Below are 17,687 nucleotides of genomic sequence, written 5' to 3' on the forward strand. Positions count from 1 at the left end.
GGAATCAATGATTTACAGTAAGATAACAGCAATTTGAAGAAGATCTTAATATAAATTATTTTGTCCATGTAAATTAATTTATTCTACATTTCTATTTATTTCAGCTCCAATGAATCCGGCAAATTACATCAAGAATGAAGTGGGAAAGGTGCTGAATGCGGAATTACGCGAAATATTCCGCAAGGTATGTTGTCTGCCCAAGATACGTGCAGTCTTACTTATATCATAACTCCGCGAAAGTAGCCTATTTCCTTTCTTGTAGTTCAAGTTTAGTCTATACCAAATTTCATTAAAACCAGTGATTTAGGAACATAACAGACTGATTAAATGACTTATTTTTAATATTAGCATATATGTACAAGTTTGTGATTATGTTTGGCTGTTTGTTAGAATTTTATGGAGACCTCAAGGATTTGTGTGAAATTAATATAAAAAGTGTCGCTTAGCATTAGAGAAATTGGTTAACAGTGTTCTCTTTTTAAGAACTAGTTCAGAGTTACGGAGTATTATTTCTGCTTTGGCTTCTTGCAGTCTTGGTACCTGCTATAATTAGCAAATAACTTTGTAAGTACACATATTAAACGAAAGACAAAACCTTTGTAATCTTCATGAAATATTTCCCAGCTTGAGATAATACACAATCCAAAAATAAAAGAAAAAGAAAAGGCGCGAAGACTCGCGAAGGAATCAGTGGATCCGAGCATGTTTGAAGAAAATGAAAACGACACCGAAGAGATAAGACAATGGAAGTGGGACACTCATCAGAAAATACGACAAAAGTTACCGAAAGCGTTGATTAGAAATGTGCCCGTAAGTTTAGTTTTAAAGTTTCTTTTATGCACGTACAGTCATTACCCCACTAAACCTGTAGAACCCCTTTGATTGCTCTATTTTTATATAGATCGAAAAAAGTTATTGGAATCGTTCTTTGAGAACGATTGCGAGAGACAGAATTGTTAATAAACAATTATTTGAAAGTTTACAATAATCTACTATTTAATATACTTATGTTAATAAATACCAATAGTACACAAGTACAATGTAGAAAGCGGCGATAGACTAGTTCGTACGAATGTCCGCAGGTTCAAATCCCAAGGGCAACACACTTGACTTTTCTAAAAAAATATGTGTGTATTCTTTGTGAATTATCGCTTGCTTTAACGGTGAAGGAAACCATCGTGAAGAAACCTGCATACCTGAGAAATTTTCTATACGAATTTTCGAGGGTGTGTGAAGTCCACCAATCTGCACTAGGCCAGCGTGGTGGACTAAGGCCTAATCCCTCTCAGTAGTAGAGGAGGCCCATGCCCAACACTGGGACAGTATATAATACTGGGGTGATATTATTATAATGTAGATAATAACTATATTTATATTCCAGCTGATACTAAAGCTGCTCAGGTTAGATTTGGTGTACATAAACACTTGGACGCGCCTCATGGCCAACGCCAAGGATGTGGACGAGGGCGGCGTGCACAAGTTGGAAGTGGGCATCCAAGAGGAATCTGCTTTTGCACCAAGATATTGCGCCAAGGTCTTTATTTTTTAGTCTATACTTATCTTTTGAATGACAAGACGAGCTTACCGTTCGCCTGATGGTAAGCGATACGACCGCCCATAAACAGTAGAAACACCATCCAACATCTTGAATTACAAAGTATTGTTGGGTATTCCACTGCGCTCGCCAACCTGAGACATATGTTAAGTCTCATTATGTCCAGTAGTTACACTGGCTACAGTGTCCTTCAAAACGGAACACAACAGTGACTCCACTCTGCTGCTTGGCGGCAAAAAGACATTGCAGTGGTACGTATCCAGGCAGACTCTCACATATGAGAGACCTACCACCAGTAATCATTTGGGTTTATTGGAAATTTTTGCTGAAAAAGACTGAACCATTTAATATATGTATATAATTAAATTTGTGCGAATATTGAGTTGTCAATCCCAGATAAGGCAATACATTGAGTTTTTCTCAGTGGGTCTAATACTTGAGAATAAAGTTGATGGTAGATGCTGGACACCGGCCCAATGAAGAGTATTTTATATAATAATTTGTTGATAACTTCACATGCTAATACACCTATGCAAATATGTGGCCCCCTACTATGGTGAGAAGAGAAAGAAATATAATAGTCAAATATTTTTTCTGCTTAATATCAATCCGGAGTCTAGAATTTGTGTACGATATGGCGATAGGCTCACCCCCTATAACATCATGGGAGGAATCAGACTTGGAAGAAAATGTGTGCCTTGGTTGGACTTCTGCCTATCCCTTTGGAGATATTTAGTCGTAATGTGCGATGCCTTAATGATAGATACAAACAGATTCTTTGAAGACCGAATAAGTTACTACACAATTTCGGATTTACAGGTGCGTGGACATCCAAAACTGCCGCCCAAGATCCGCCAGTTTCTGGAGCCATTCAAGCCAATATGGGTGAAGAGAAACAAGATGGTCAGGAATTTAGTTTACGTATCGTTTAGAGACCGCACTGGACTAGAACAACTGTTAAAGAAGAATGGAACTGATTTTGGTAATCATTTTTTAATAATGATTTCTCATGTTTATGTGAATGTTAGACATTAAAATTTAACTCTTTTTCGAATCTTATCGCGGTTTTAATATTTTGGTTTTCTCCCGACGTTTCGAAGACGTGCCTTCATGGTCATTGGGGAAACTGAGGTGTTGTTCATCCGCAAAGTCAAATTTACAATATCTATTTAAAATTTAAAAAGTTATATATTCGTAAAATGTAGGTAGATATTGTAACTTTTGAAACCTTGAGAAAACCAAAATATTAAAACCGCGATTAAATTTGAAAAGTAGTTAAATTTTAATAAATTTAATAAATTTTGGTTTATTTTTATATAATTTAGAATCGTTATCCTCTCTAATTTAAAAAAAAACTATTATCGTCTTGAGCATCTGTCTATCAAACTTAAATGAGACGTGCTATTTTAAAATATGGTTGTGCCCTTTTCAGGTCATTGCTTTTTGAGAATATCCGCTCGACTATTAAAAAAAGATTCGAATGAAAAGACCAAAACTAGGCCGAAAGTGACTAAAAAGAAGCGTCGCAGTATCGCATTCAGCGAACGAAAAAAACAAGAGGCGAAATCAGCTGACGATAGCCTTAACATCTCATCTGATGTGGATAATCAAATAGACGATTTACTCTCGTCAATACGAAACGCTGAAGACCGAGAAACGGATTTAAACACAGCCATATTGGTTACTGAAGAAATAAAAACTGATTTTAACGAATCACAGAATGATAAACATGATCCCAAAGGAACTAATGAGGATACCAGTGCACACAAAAATGAAGAAAGTAACATTGCAATTGATAAAATAGATGGAAATGTAAAATGTGATCCTAATGAAGGAACCAATGATCAAATAGGTGACATAAAAGAGGAAAGTGATATTCAAGTAAAGACTGATACAGAAGATTCCAAGATAGAGGGTGATGTTAAAGAGGCAGCTACAGGCAATTCAGAAATTAAGGATTCAGTAGATGCGGTAGAGGATGCACAGTCATCTGATGTAAAACCAAATTAAAGTGACATAATTTGTTGTCAAATTTTCAATGACAATGAAAATAGTCAACATTTCGCTGAAAGTGATCTGAGGAATATTTTGTAACTTACAAAGATGTTTTTATCGCAAATCTATCCAAGGAATAGTATCGGATTGCGGGTAGTGTCAACTTAGACACATTATTTGTTGATTCTCTTCGATATATTATAAATAAGTCATTTTGAACTCGACACTGGGTATTTAGAATATATATGTTTTATTTTTCATATTATGCCGTGCATAAGAAGTGGTATAGTGATTGTGATTTGGTTTGTGACTTATTATACCAAAATGATGATTGTGAGTTGAAAGGGATAAACGCGTTAATATAAGTATGATTAAATACATATTATATATATTTTTTATTTTCTCTCAGTCCCGAGTCTAGAATTTGTACGCGATATGACGATAGGCTCACCCCTATCTCATCATGTGCTGTACACACAGGCGAATAATGAATTCCTTGCACCTCTGCCTAGCCTTTCAGAAATACCGGTGTAATGTGTGTGTGTTTTTTATTATTTACCTATCTTCAAAATGGAGATTTCTATGATATTTACACTCAAAAAATTTACCATCAACTGACCAAGTGCTCTTCTCATTGGCTCATTTATTAAGAATGGAAGTGAGGCCAGTGCCCTTGAGCGTTGACCTTGGGCGCTACACAAAAGCTAACTAGATGGCGGTACGTGTAGCTACACGGTATTGTACAATTACATCCTTGATTATCAAAATATTAGGTATGTCAAAGTTACGTTTGAAAATATTATATACTAGCTTTTGCCCGCAGCTCCGCCCGCGTTATAAAGTTCTTCGGGCTCAAGTTTTCCGTTATAAAAGGCATGCTTTATATTTTCCCGGGAACCTTTATCCTTCTCAGGGTCTCAAACTGTCTCCATACTAAATTAAAAATCGCATTTGTATAAACTTATAAAAATATTTCCGCTAAGATAAATGTGTTTAAAAGTTCTTATGCCATATAGTACTGCGAGAACTTGCTAGTCGAAAATCGGCTCTAGTGTGTACTACACTCTTGTTTTGTGGTCCAAACATGTCCAGGTATCGACTTTAAAACGGAGGCCAAAATAATAATATTCAAAATGGTGGCCAGCAAGTCTAGTGACCATTGATCCATAATATCAATATTTGTATTAAAATAATTCAAACATCCACCCACACCTAAATTCCAATTATTCTAATATATCGCAACACCGAAATTTCCTTAGTAACCGAGTGACAAAATATACATAGTTACCTAAAAATATTGTAGTTTGTCAAAAACCTTTAGTATGGAAGGGTAAGGCATTTAATATAAATTAGACCAAGTTCAAATCACATGTTAATATTTCTTAATTCTTATTTGTGTTTTCTAATTTTAAATAGAGTGTATATAATATTTTAAAATATTTAATGTTACTTAGTACATAATATACATATCCTAGATGAAATGATGTCGACATCAATTTGTTAGAGCGCCTGACGGCGCGTAACCGCAAATTTTCCTGTTACTATAAGCTGTTGTTTGAGTAGGCGTTTATAAAAATAATTAAATATTTTGTTATATATAACGGTATTCAAAAAAATATAAGCAGTGTGTATTTAAAAATAGAGTATAGAATTATTTCAGAATATATGAACTCAAGTAAATAAGAGAGATATCGTAATGTTAACGATGTAAAATTCTTACCGTTGAGCGATTTTTGGCAGATATTAATTATGATTTCATTCACGGTATCGTGTTTAATAAAAAAAATACGCAGCTGTGCAAACGACCATAAGCTAAACTACTTATTTCTTGAAAAATATATACAAAGAATGCTTACATTATTTTTTGCAGGACGCCCAAAGTCGACATAAAGTTGAGTTTTACATATCTTAACCCCTTAATGTACTAGTTGACCCGACAGACGTTGTCCTGTCTTAACTATGTATGCACGCGCGCATTCTGTCGACAGCTGACAATTTGTTACGCGCCGCTATCCTAGCCGATGACATCGGGCGTTTCCGGAAGTATTCGGCTGCGCGCGCAGGCTGGCAGAAGAGAAGATATGTCACGCGGCGATTATTCTATTATTCTTTTTGGTTGAACGTTGTCAAAAAAAATGTCTAAAATTGTATTCTGTAATTATTTTGCTAATATAATGTTTACTGTAAAAAGAGCGTTTTAACATTCAGAAGTGGGATTACACAAATGCATAATTTGAAGTTACATTGAATTCGAATGTGAAGAGAACTATCGGAATAAACCTGTGATGTATCATTGAATGCCGAAATTAAAATTACCAGATTCTCAGAATTTAGTTACCATGGCAAACGTCTACGTCTGTTGAAGTAAATATGTTGGGAATGCGTATGGAATTGATGTCTGTACATTACTACGATTCACGACATTCATAACAAAAACTTCGTTATGCCTGCTGCTTGGCTCACTGGAGAGGGTGTTTTCTTAGAAACTAAATCATTGGAGACAGAAATGATTGGAGTCATGTGTAGTCAAATCGGTGGCGTAACACTTCAGGCTGACAATGCGAACGTGCGTAACTGTTTAATTTATTTAATCTGATCTGTCTGTGGCCGTGAGCCTTTTGATCATATTCTGTCTGCAGTCATGACCATTCTAATTATATTCTGTCTGTAGCCATGACCATTCTGATCATATTCCGTCTGTAGTCATGAGCATTCTGATCATATTCTTTCTGTAGTCATGAGCATTCTGATCATATTCTGTCTGTGATCATGAGCCTTCTGATCATATTCTGTTTGTAGCCATGAGCATTCGGATTAGTGTTACTAGGTCCTATTTGTTTAAAATCGGGCAACAGGTAAAATAAATCGGGATCCAGGTTGAAGGTCGAGACACAAAAAAAATACTGCATGTCATGCTAATGTTGGTTTTAATCGCAAATTCTGTTTTAACATCGAACCATAATCACGGTACTGTCGCATCTCTAAACAACAGAACAAAACAAAACTATGTCTACAGGGCTAGTGATGTGATGCGTTATTTATTTTTTTAAAATAATGTCTTTTGATAAATCTATTGATTTTCGGGACATTTAATGTCCCAATCAGTTGCAAATTGGGACGCGTCTCCAGAACTCTGATAACCGGGATATCCCGCGCACATCGGGACACCTGGTAACACTACATCAGAACATATTCGATATTCTGTCTGATTTGACTGCTTTATTTTACTGATCTGCTTCATTCATTCTGTTTTACTTAATTTCTTTTCTGTTTTTCTATTTCTGTTTCTGGTTTTGTGTTGGTGTTTATATTAATTATAAACTATATATAATATGTGTGAATTCATTAATTTTACATGGAAAGCTTACAGTCTGACATAAAGAGATTAAGTGTTACAATATACGGCAGGAGTACAATATGATGTGATTTGTGGTATACGAGTTTCCAAAATCCAGTCAACTGTGTTGATGTATGAATGCAATTTAGGAAAACAGAGTAAAGAAAATAAGACAGAGCAAACGTTGTTGTTTAGAAATTTAATATAATAATATAATATAATATAACATACATATCTTTTTTTTTTCCAGATACGCTCACTGATCTGGTTTGGAGCATGATATAAAAAAAACTATTCTGTCTTTACTTGGACTATGGATAAATTGATAAGCACTGGCTTATTAATTGAAATGTTTGGTATTCTTATATAGCACTTACGCAATGGCTCTGAACAATTGATGCTCTCTAAGTATATTAATAAGGTACAATATATGAGCAATATTTCTGCGAATGAATAAGGGTGCAATATGGTGACTCTAAAATGGTATACTGGATTGTGTTGCCGTACTAGCTATAACACTCAGCTTGGTAAACCTTCGCTCAATTTTTTGATAAACAGTGGGAATGGTAATCTGAGATTGCAAAAACATTTGTATTTGTCTTTGAGTATTCTTGCAATTTTGAAGTGTACCATGGTGGTGGTGATGGTTTATTGTTGGTAATAACATTATGAAAAAAATAGTAAAATATCAGATAAAACCTTACGACTGACATCTATTGTACTGCTTATGATAAGTTCTTTTCTGTTAACCTGTTGAGTTGTAGAAATATTTTAACCGTGGTTTTGTCGAGCAGACATGTACAAGGAATTCATGTCATGATGATACTTCGAAGATGGATGTCTTCTGATTTTAGTGGGTCATCAGTAGCTGATATTTTAATCAAATAGTTAAAAAAAAAGTATGTTTTGAGTTCAGTTATTGCCATTTTGTATATATGTAATTATGTGGCGAGAAATTACAAGTAGTGTTAAAATAATAATAAAAAAAAAGTTGAAACATATTCGGTAGAAGTAGCGACGGATGTGTGCTTCAGTATCGATACTATTTACGGAGCTCAAGTTACGGAATGTAAAATTGACATTACCGAAAATTATGTACAAATCTTCTGGTTCGGATGAGTTGCCAACATTGTGTAATACATATAAAAATAGCTGTAGTTGTTTTTATTCCATGTTGGCCATGTTCTCTCTGTGCTGGTTGTTTATATATGCGGAACATACACGAATAGCTAACGCTGTACTTGAGTAGTATAATTGTAAATCACATGTCTCCACATCGGCTTCGATCGTCAGTGACAGTTTTTTATAAACACTGGGGTTACGGTTAAGCCTGCTGGTTCTCTTAGTTGAATCTGGTCCAGTGTCTTGGTTATGCCTGCGATATAGAATCACTTTAGCGAGGACTTTATAGATATTTGACATCGAGTTGTAGACCTATAGTTATTTATTTAAACTGTTAAGATTTATAGTCTTCTTAGTGTTTCTTATATTTTAAAAAATATCCCCATTTAGGAAGTGTCTTGACACGCGTGGCTTAACTGACTATTCGACTCATAGTTACGGGGTAGGCTGCGCTTTCAATTGGTTTGCTGTTAAAACAAACGAATGTTTTGACGATCCCAAGATCTCTGTAGTCTGTTTAATTGTTTCGTCCGATCTGATCTTGAATGTTGCTATGCTCTCTGGAGTCCGTCATTCACCGAACATATTCAAAGATTGGTGAGAGAGCCCAGAAGCAGTTTCTGTATCATTTTTTCACCCGTGAATAACCACTGCCAGTTTACAAAGCTACAAATCTAGACTTGCTCAATTTAAAATCAGTTTTCTTGAATAAAGACGCGAGATGGCAGATATCATTTTTTTATTTTACAAAAATGGGTTAACAGTGACATTGATAACTCTGTTTTTGTAATGAAACTTAATTTTGCTGATTCTCGTTCTGACAACCATCTCCATAACAGAGTGACTTTCAACTTGCTAACACGGCGAATCAATTAAAGTCATCACTTGCCTTTGTGGCGAACGTATCAGTCCACAATAATATGCTTCAAGAAATTTGTATTTTAGCGGTAAAGTACCTCAGATTAAGAAACTTGGAATAATAAATTCTGTCCCTAATTTGTGGCTTCAACTAATTCGTTATTACTAATTCAAACACAATGTAACTTGCTTGCTAATTTACTTTTATTGCATGTAGAGTTCACTTCTCGAAAGTCGTGTTCCCAGTTCTGTTGCTAATGTATCCGTTCTTAATTTGGAGTCTGTACATCTTATGTTATCGATTAGGTTAGTACCTAAAGCTAATAATAATAAAAAATATGTTCTTATCAATCTTGTGTAGTCGTATAATAGTAATTGTTGTCCACCGACTTGAAATTAATTAATTCTCTAAGACCTCAGTCAATAACTATGTGCGTGTAGGTGTTAATAATTTGCCTGTTCTCGATGAAAAGTTCATTGCTGATGTTCTCTGCATCTGGAGTTTTATTTGACTACTTTTATTTTTCAAAGATTGTCTCCGGTATCGGTTCTGTAGTGGTCGGATCTGTTGTTTCTGTAGTAATTCTGCATGTGTATAATTCTTGGATGCATTTAGTAGCTTTGATAAAGACTCTCGTATTGTAGTTTCTATTATGCTGTTTTTATCCTTTATGCTGGGGATCTAATCTCTTTTCGCTGTCTGTATTTTCCCGTCTTTTTCTTAATGCCTTTGGTCGTTTGAATGCATTTTTTCTGTGTTTATAATCTGGAAGCATGGCAATCTTCGGCATGTTAGTTTTAAATATTTTATTAATTTCAGTCATAACTTTTCTAACGCTTCTTGCCTTTATGCTGTGTTACTCGTAAACCATTTGATTAATTGATTTGATTGAGTTGGTTTATGTTGCGTATGCTTATTTATATATAATATGAATCTTGTGCTGATAAGTCCTTATTGTGTGTTATATTATTTTGTGTGTTAACTTCCTTCGCGACGTCTATGAAGTTCTTTAATTGTGCTTCTCATTCCTTTTTATTTGCTGCTGTCTTACTAATTGGAGGTTATGCTTTGAAAGGTCTAATTATTCTGGGTGTTTTTTTAAACTTAAGTTTGGTTCTTAGCATTTTATGATTGCTATTATTATTCAGCATTAACTGTATGTAAACTTTGGATAAATAAAATGAAGGTCTTTGGTTGTTGGGAATGAAGTAAGGAAACGGGGTTTAGGTACTATCGAAAAAAATAAATTATATACACATATAGCGTGAAAGTTAATTGCAAAATGGATAAGTTGTTGGATATTGTGTATACGCAAGACTTGATTGGTTTATTAAAGGGTTAATCGATCAGAAATTGTTAGTGATTTACTGGTAAATATGTTTAAAATATAGGTACCCGATTCAATTCTGCTTTCTCAAATTTATTTTTGTGAATACCTTTGGTATTCACTTTGCAGGATGGCCGATGTTACGCGCCGCTATCCTAGCCGATGACATCGGGCGTTTCCGGAAGTATTCGGCTGCGCGCGCAGGCTGGCAGAAGAGAAGATATGTCACGCGGCGATTATTCTATTATTCTTTTTGGTTGAACGTTGTCAAAAAAAATGTCTAAAATTGTATTCTGTAATTATTTTGCTAATATAATGTTTACTGTAAAAAGAGCGTTTTAACAAATTATTTCAAACCACTGACAGTTATGTAAAATTGTTATTGTCGTTATGTTTTCTTAAATTTTAAAATTTGCTGTGCAATTTTTTGAATTTTTTCTTTCATAAGAACTTTCCTGACAATAACAAAAACAACAAAAAAAAATAGTAAAATCGGTCCAGCCGTTCACGCGTGGTGGCGTGACAAAGGGAAATAGGGGTTCATTTTTATATATATAGATGTTAAAGGCGGCCCACACCTAAGCGAGTTTAAAAAAATCTCTACACGCTACATGGACAAAGGAGCGCTAGATTAGCAAGGCTGATAAGGTGTATACTTTGTAACACCCAAATAAACCAACTGGACATAGCTGAAGTCCGAAAGTAACGTAATAATTATCTCTCAAGGCACATATAGATAATATAATACATTGGCGTATATTCTATAGACACGAACGTCCATACAAACTCTTTGTTCAAAATCTGAACTAAAATGGCAACCAAAACGTTAAACGCAACCAAATAATTTTACTAATTTGATTAATATTTTTATTAACATCCAGGTTTACACTTAGACTCGAGTTCTTATATTATGAAAGCTACTTCGTACATAACTATACGCTGTCAATGTTGCAATCATACTAAAGTCAGGTGTACGGATTGCAGTACAGTTGAGTCGAACACAATGTACAGAATGCCAGATCTAGTACGTAGTACATGTATATCGATGACATAATATTTATCTCTAGATTGATTCACTAACCGTGTAATACAATAAAATATTCCAATCGCTTTTTTAGATTTATCTCAAAAATGAAGCAATCAGAACACAGGCTTTATTAACATGCTTACAATTGAGTTATTTCGATTGGTTCATTCTTAGAATCAGATTGAAGATTGAGATTGGGGTCGTTTCTTGATGTAAGTGTGTCGCGTTCTGGGATCACCTGTATACACAGTTTCCAATGGACCGGCATGTGTTGACTAGCGAGGGTAATCATCACTCATTAGTCGACATTATCTTGACCCTACTCCACTTACTCTCAAGTGCAATGGGTCACTTTGGCGCGAAATGCGAAAATATCAAATTTGATTCAGAGTAGTCCATTTTCGATAGACGAAGATACCAATAAAGATCATTTATGGCTGCTGCTATTTACTCTTTTGGTACATTACCTTTTTATACGCTTTATTCAAAATCTGGTGACTGATCGTCATTTGTTTGTATAAATGAAGGAGGGATTAGATTAGGACAATTAGGACTGATCTTAAAGGTAATTCCATTGGGAAGGGCTGAATATTAATAAAATTTAGTTAAATACTTACCATGAGCTGGTTGATGTAGTATTCGTACGTTATAGTGTCTGTGACAGGGTCCAGGGCTGTCTGCATCATTTCATCCAATTCTTCCTGCGAAATGAAAAGTACCCCCCTAATAGTATCGCACTGAAAATATTATTTCTCCCTTTATTCCTTCCATTTTCTTCTTTTCTAGCAGTGCATCCATTCGTTGACATTTTATGTATCTATCATGGGTGTAAGCGGGGCGGGGTGCGGGTGTTTAGGGGTGTGTACGTGTACGGGTGTGTGTGTGTGTGTCGCCTGATTCTAAAATATGGTCATGCCTGTGGTATCTATTCTATACTGTAAGGACATCGACGCATTTATTTTCTTCGGAAATTGTAAGTGTTCATGGGCGGTGGAAAATGATCACATGAAAATGTGCTTACTGCCAACTATATTATACTATAGAACAGCTGATAATTGATATATTAGGTACAGAATACATGTACACAAGGATAAAAATGGGGGGTGTTTCAAACATCCAGAAATCGATACGGAACCTGGGTGAACGGTTCGCCCTCTTCGAGCATGAGTTTTGTGAATCGCTCCTTAGTGAGATACCCGCGACCCTCGGTGTCGAAATACCTGAAGGCGGCCAGCAACATCTCCGCACTGGCTGGATAAAACCTGGAGAACCATAACAAATACGTGTGTCAATAAGTGTGTCACGTTCCGAGATCAGCTTGTGTACATCCGGTTTCAACAGGCCGGCATAATTGTGTCGATTGTCGTGGGGCAATCATTACTCTTCAGTCGACATTTTATTGGACTCCACTCCATTTATAATGTTTTGACACGATATACTTAGGGGCCGTTCAAGTATTACGTAACGCAATTCTCAAAAATCTCCAATAATTGCCTTACGTAGTACTCGTTCCCATATTTGTGATAATGAAAAAATATAAATGTGCGGTGGGTGAATATTAAAAGCATATAGATTTGAAAAATTGCACTTAATGAGTCCTCGCGAGGCCCCTTTAAGTGCGAGCCCGTGGGCAAGGGCCCACTTGGCCCACGCCTAGCTACGCCACTGTAGATAAGTAAAGTGTTTTGGTATGTTACTTAAGGTGGTAGCTCAAGGTCCATTTTCATACATTTTGTTTCGGCTTTAATCTGGGTAACTAAACAAGTATTGGCAAGTAAAGAATTTAAATTCACGTCTAGTTAGTGATTAGTTCTCGCAGTTGAAAGAAAAATGGAAAAATAATTAATAATCATGGATATTTCTGCCTTTAAAATTTCGTCATATTAAATTTTAAAGGCCGAAATATCCATGATTATTAATTATTTTTACATTTTTCTTTCAACTGCGAAATAAACTTTACCTGTATTACAGACCGAGCTACCACCTTAATATGAAATAATAAAACAATATACAAATAACCTATGTTCCGTCATGACTTTGCACATGAAAGGTAGAAAGTTGGTAAGCGGCACGTTTCCAGTGGCTTCCTTATTCTCCGTCGCCAGGATCACCTCCTGGATTTCAGCTTCAGTTGGACAACAACCTGAAAAATAGTCTATGGTTAGATATACAGTTGTTATTCTCAGCTCACTGGTTAGGTAAGTATACAATATGTTATTCACGGCTCGCTCTGGATGACATCCGTGATCGGAGGCATCCGGAGCCCCAGATCGTAAATGGGCGACAACAAGGCCGCGTGGGTGCCACCATCAAATCATACATAGAAGGTAGCTTTGGAAAATACTACTGTGAGTCGAGTCAAGTCGGGCGTGTATTATCTAGCGTATTTTTCAATAAACTAACTAATTTCACAAAAGTATAAATAGAATTTTATTCAATATTTCACTTTGATTTTTAAAAAAAGCTACCTGCATTGTTAAAAATCATCGATAGCCTAGTTGGGTGTGGAACGGACTGGCGAGACGAATGTCCTAATGTTCAAAACCCAAGAGCATGCACCTCTAACTTTTTGAAAAATTATGTGTGTATTTTTTGTGAATTATCGCTTGCTCTAACGGTAGAAAAAAACATCGTGGGAAAACCTGCATACCTGAGAAGTTCTTCATAGTAATTATAAGGGTGTGTTAAGTCTACCGTCTACGTCTATTTAATTTCAGTTCATTTTATTAACAATCCACTCTAGGCTAGTGTGGTGGAACTAAGATCTAATCTCTCTCAGTAGTAGAGGAGGCCCGTGTTCAGCAGTGGGACATTATATAATATTGGGCTGATATTATTATTATTGGTATTAAAACATTTACCCACCTAAAGATCGCAGGATGGTGCCAATTTCCCTCACGTCAACAACCTGCTTGCCGGAGTGGTCAAACACTTCGAAAGCTTCTATGATTCTCTTCTCTAGATCATTGTTCGGTTGAACTACGACAATAGTGTAAAAAAAAATGTTTCAATAAAATTATACTATGTTATCTACCAATATTAATGTGAAGTATGAAGCGTTTGGATGTTTGTTAGAACCCGAATCCGAAATCACTGAACGGATTTCGATGTAATTTGGCATACGGATAGACTATGTCCTGAATTAATATATAGGATACTTAGGCTTTTTCTTTTGGCTTTGCTCCCATAGAAAATATTTGGACTTTGTTAGTAGATGGCGCTATGGAATGCCACAACGAACTAGGGCTTTTTGTAATGGAAACGTATTTTCACGTGGGCGAAGTCGTGAGCATAGTTTCTTTCACTATTACAATAAAAACAATTCATTGATATTTTTGTCGGAATTATGATTTTAAGATAATTTGCCTTAAATAGCATCATGCTTGTCCGCTATATTGTGTGAGAACGGAAATAAACTTGTTAAACTGTCGCGGTGTATGCACACTGCACCGTAACATGTGACACACCTGCTCACCCCTTCTGATATTAACATGAAGCCATTGGCTTAAATTTTATACACCCAAATATTAATAAAAGGCAATTAAACGTATTAAAGTTTACGGACAATATCAGATTTTTTTTCATAACTTTAAAAAACATATCAGAAAATTTCGGTCGGGCGCATCTTGTCGAAATCTTCGCCGCAGTTAGCTACGTGTCTATGATTAATAAAATTTTGGCTAAACACTTCCGTTAGACATAAAATAATATTAGGTACGAAAAACTAAGATGTTTTTATTACATAGATACGTTGTCCGAGCTCAATACTGGCAAGACGAAAGTAAGGCAATTCCCCGACGTTCACTTAGTCAACCTCGAACCACTGTCGCGGCTAGTCGGCTTACTACCTATTTGTATTCTATTAATTAAATGCCTTCCTGTGTTTTTAGACGATGTACAAATTATACAGCAACTATAAAAGAAAATAAACGTTTCATTTCATGTGTAATTATACACTATTTAACTTATCAAATAAACCGAATGAATTTTATTCGACTGTCATGGCGACGGCGGTCGACGCTCGCGCCATGTCAATGCGAGCTGCTAGGGAAGATGGGTAATGACTGTCTCAGGCTTTATAAACCTACTATTTCTGTTTTATAATATAATAACACGGTATGAAATAAAATCATGTATTTAGGTAATAGTTTAATTTAAAAATACATCAAATACTTGTAAATATTTACGGTTCTGCTTTTGTTTGAATTATAGAATCCCTAAAGATTGACTGCTAAAAGAAAAATGGTTGTGTGTGATTAGAACTCAAAGGTGTGAGAATGATTGGATACTAACTACATATTCTACTGTCTGTTCCGATCATTTCCTAGAGAGTGACATATACGTAACCAAAAATAATGTTAAAAATCACATTAAAGCAAAAGGTCACATAATCATTCCTAATGTCAAAGATATTCAAATTATTAAAAATCGGATTTTTAAATCGTTTGTAAGTTGTAACGACGTATTTCAGTCTTTAAATGTTCATTCCTTAGAGCACAACCCGACGTTTAATCATAGATTACACCTTATCCGCGCTGTTATAGATAAATTCATTAATGTTCGCTTACATTTCGCACACAAAACTAATATAGATTGTAAAACTGATTATAAAAGACAAAAAAGGAATAAATTAAGTTTGTTTGAAGTTTATATAAAGTAAACACGCTGGCGCTAAATAACTAGAGTTTTATGATGGAGACGATGATATATTATATCTTAAAGAATTTTTGTATACCTAGTTTTACGTATATAGAGCATTTAAAGCAATGAATATATTTATTTATATAGTTCACCTTACTGTCTAAAATAAATGTTTCTCTGTTCACACAATAAATTGTTTTATTAAAATGAAGTGTCCAATTTTCCCCAAATTTCTCTGATTGTAGGTCACACGCGCTTTGGCCAATGAGCGTGCGGCACTAACTTTGTTACGTAACTGTCGATGTATATATCAGTGTTGCCAGAAGGTTACATTTCTTACATTTTTCGTTACTTTTGACCCCCTCGCGTAACATGTAAGTAATTTTTATATTTAAGGCAATTTTCGTAACTTTTGAGAACAACGACATTTGTAATAATTTTTTTTTATTGTAAACAGTTTACGAACGCATTTGTATTCAACGCATCCAAATTGAACGCGCCTAAAACTGGCGGGTCGAAAAAGTATTTCACTCCATATCACACTTAGAGATGGCTCGCCATGACAAAATGAAACGTATCTTGCATAAATTAAAACTTGATTTTGCTTGAGTGTGTATGCGCACATTTCCTACTTCGCGAGTCCCCGCGGTTTCTAAGCTACAGAAATGCTTGCCCAAAAACGCATAAATTAAAAAAAAAACAATAATGTAACTTTTGCAGGAAAAATGTAACATTTCAGGAAAAGAAACGTAACTTACGACTCAAGGGTCCTGGCAACACTGGTATATATATCCTTTTCTAACGAATGTGTGCTGCATCTTTTTATTCCTTCTTCGAGCCAATTGGTAATTATATGGACAGGTACGTGACTATAGCGCATAGTGCGCCGTTTTTTTGTGCCATTTTGTTAGTGTATGCCGCGTCTATTTGTAAAACGTCATTGACGAAAAACGTGTGTTTTCTAATACGGTGACTAAAGCGGCATTTAATATCGTTAGCTCGGGTTGAACGTTACCCTTCGTCACAGACGGGTAGTAAACCTTGTTGACCTCACCCCCTCTCCCGTCTGAGTTTAAACAGAGCAGTACTTACATAGTGAAAGGACAAAGAATATATTCATTGGGACGTAATCTACAAAGGTATACAGCAGTGTTGTAATGCCTATTATTTAATAATATGCTCTTTACTATACAGAAATATAAGTTATAAAAGGACAACTATAGTTTTAAATCACGTAAAGGGTATAGATAATTTATACGATAAGAATATTAAGTTTTCGTTAACAGCGATAAAATTTAAATGTATCTATCAGAGACCAGTAAATTAGTATCCATATCCGCCAAGAGTTAAAGTTCAACGGTAATCAAGTATACATCATATTTTTTAAAATTAATTAGATACAAATAGTTTTACTTACTTTTAGGTTCTTCTTTACGTGCCATAATAACTAAATAAATTTATGAGATTCTTAAATTTAATAACTATTTGAAAAATTCAAAACATTGAATAATAAATATTTGAAAATATTTTTATAGTGATGTGGTAATAAACATTGGTATCTAGGCAACATAGTTCGATATGTTCTATGCTTATAGGAATTTGCAATTATCGATTATATATCGTTATAAAACGAGTAATCGATTCGTACCTATAAATTGTTGCCGCTAATACTATTTTATCATTGTTTTTCTTTTTATAGGTAAGTATATATTATGTATAAAAAAAATTAAATAACTAAAAGTAAACAGCAATGTCATTATTCGGATAAACTTAATAAACCTACAAAATCATTACATACTGTTTCCATCTATTATAATTCTCATT

At 35.0% G+C, this 17,687-nt stretch overlaps 2 protein-coding genes across 5 annotated transcripts in view; one reads left to right on the forward strand and one right to left on the reverse strand.

Annotated features, from left to right (window-relative positions):
• The window catches only part of LOC115450868, a 7,221-nt gene extending 3,286 nt beyond the window's left edge, over positions 1-3,935 (forward strand). Inside the window, exons 4-8 of the mRNA XM_030179004.2 lie at positions 105-184; positions 625-810; positions 1,382-1,534; positions 2,375-2,537; positions 2,988-3,935. Coding sequence (XP_030034864.2) covers positions 105-184; positions 625-810; positions 1,382-1,534; positions 2,375-2,537; positions 2,988-3,565 — 1,160 coding nt within the window. The 3' untranslated portion in view covers positions 3,566-3,935. The remainder of the gene's footprint in view (positions 1-104; positions 185-624; positions 811-1,381; positions 1,535-2,374; positions 2,538-2,987) is intronic.
• LOC115450869 (dynein regulatory complex protein 8) overlaps positions 1-17,414 on the reverse strand; it is a 21,618-nt gene extending 4,204 nt beyond the window's left edge. The window contains exons 1-5 of one of the 4 annotated variants that reach the window (XM_037437699.1): positions 17,281-17,414; positions 14,088-14,201; positions 13,242-13,365; positions 12,358-12,484; positions 11,840-11,923 (exon numbers count right to left, since the gene is read on the reverse strand). In XM_037437699.1, coding sequence (XP_037293596.1) covers positions 11,840-11,923; positions 12,358-12,484; positions 13,242-13,365; positions 14,088-14,201; positions 17,281-17,305 — 474 coding nt within the window. In that variant the 5' untranslated portion in view covers positions 17,306-17,414. Of the gene's footprint in view, positions 1-11,827; positions 11,924-12,357; positions 12,485-13,241; positions 13,366-14,087; positions 14,202-16,955; positions 17,194-17,280 lie in introns of those variants that run through there. The other 3 variants (XM_037437702.1, XM_037437693.1, XM_037437703.1) reach the window with 3 other exon arrangements.
• Positions 17,415-17,687: the final 273 nt, after the last annotated feature.

Source organism: Manduca sexta, chromosome 2 (assembly GCF_014839805.1).
Source record: "Manduca sexta isolate Smith_Timp_Sample1 chromosome 2, JHU_Msex_v1.0, whole genome shotgun sequence".
In the NCBI taxonomy this organism is placed as follows: domain Eukaryota; kingdom Metazoa; phylum Arthropoda; class Insecta; order Lepidoptera; family Sphingidae; genus Manduca; species Manduca sexta.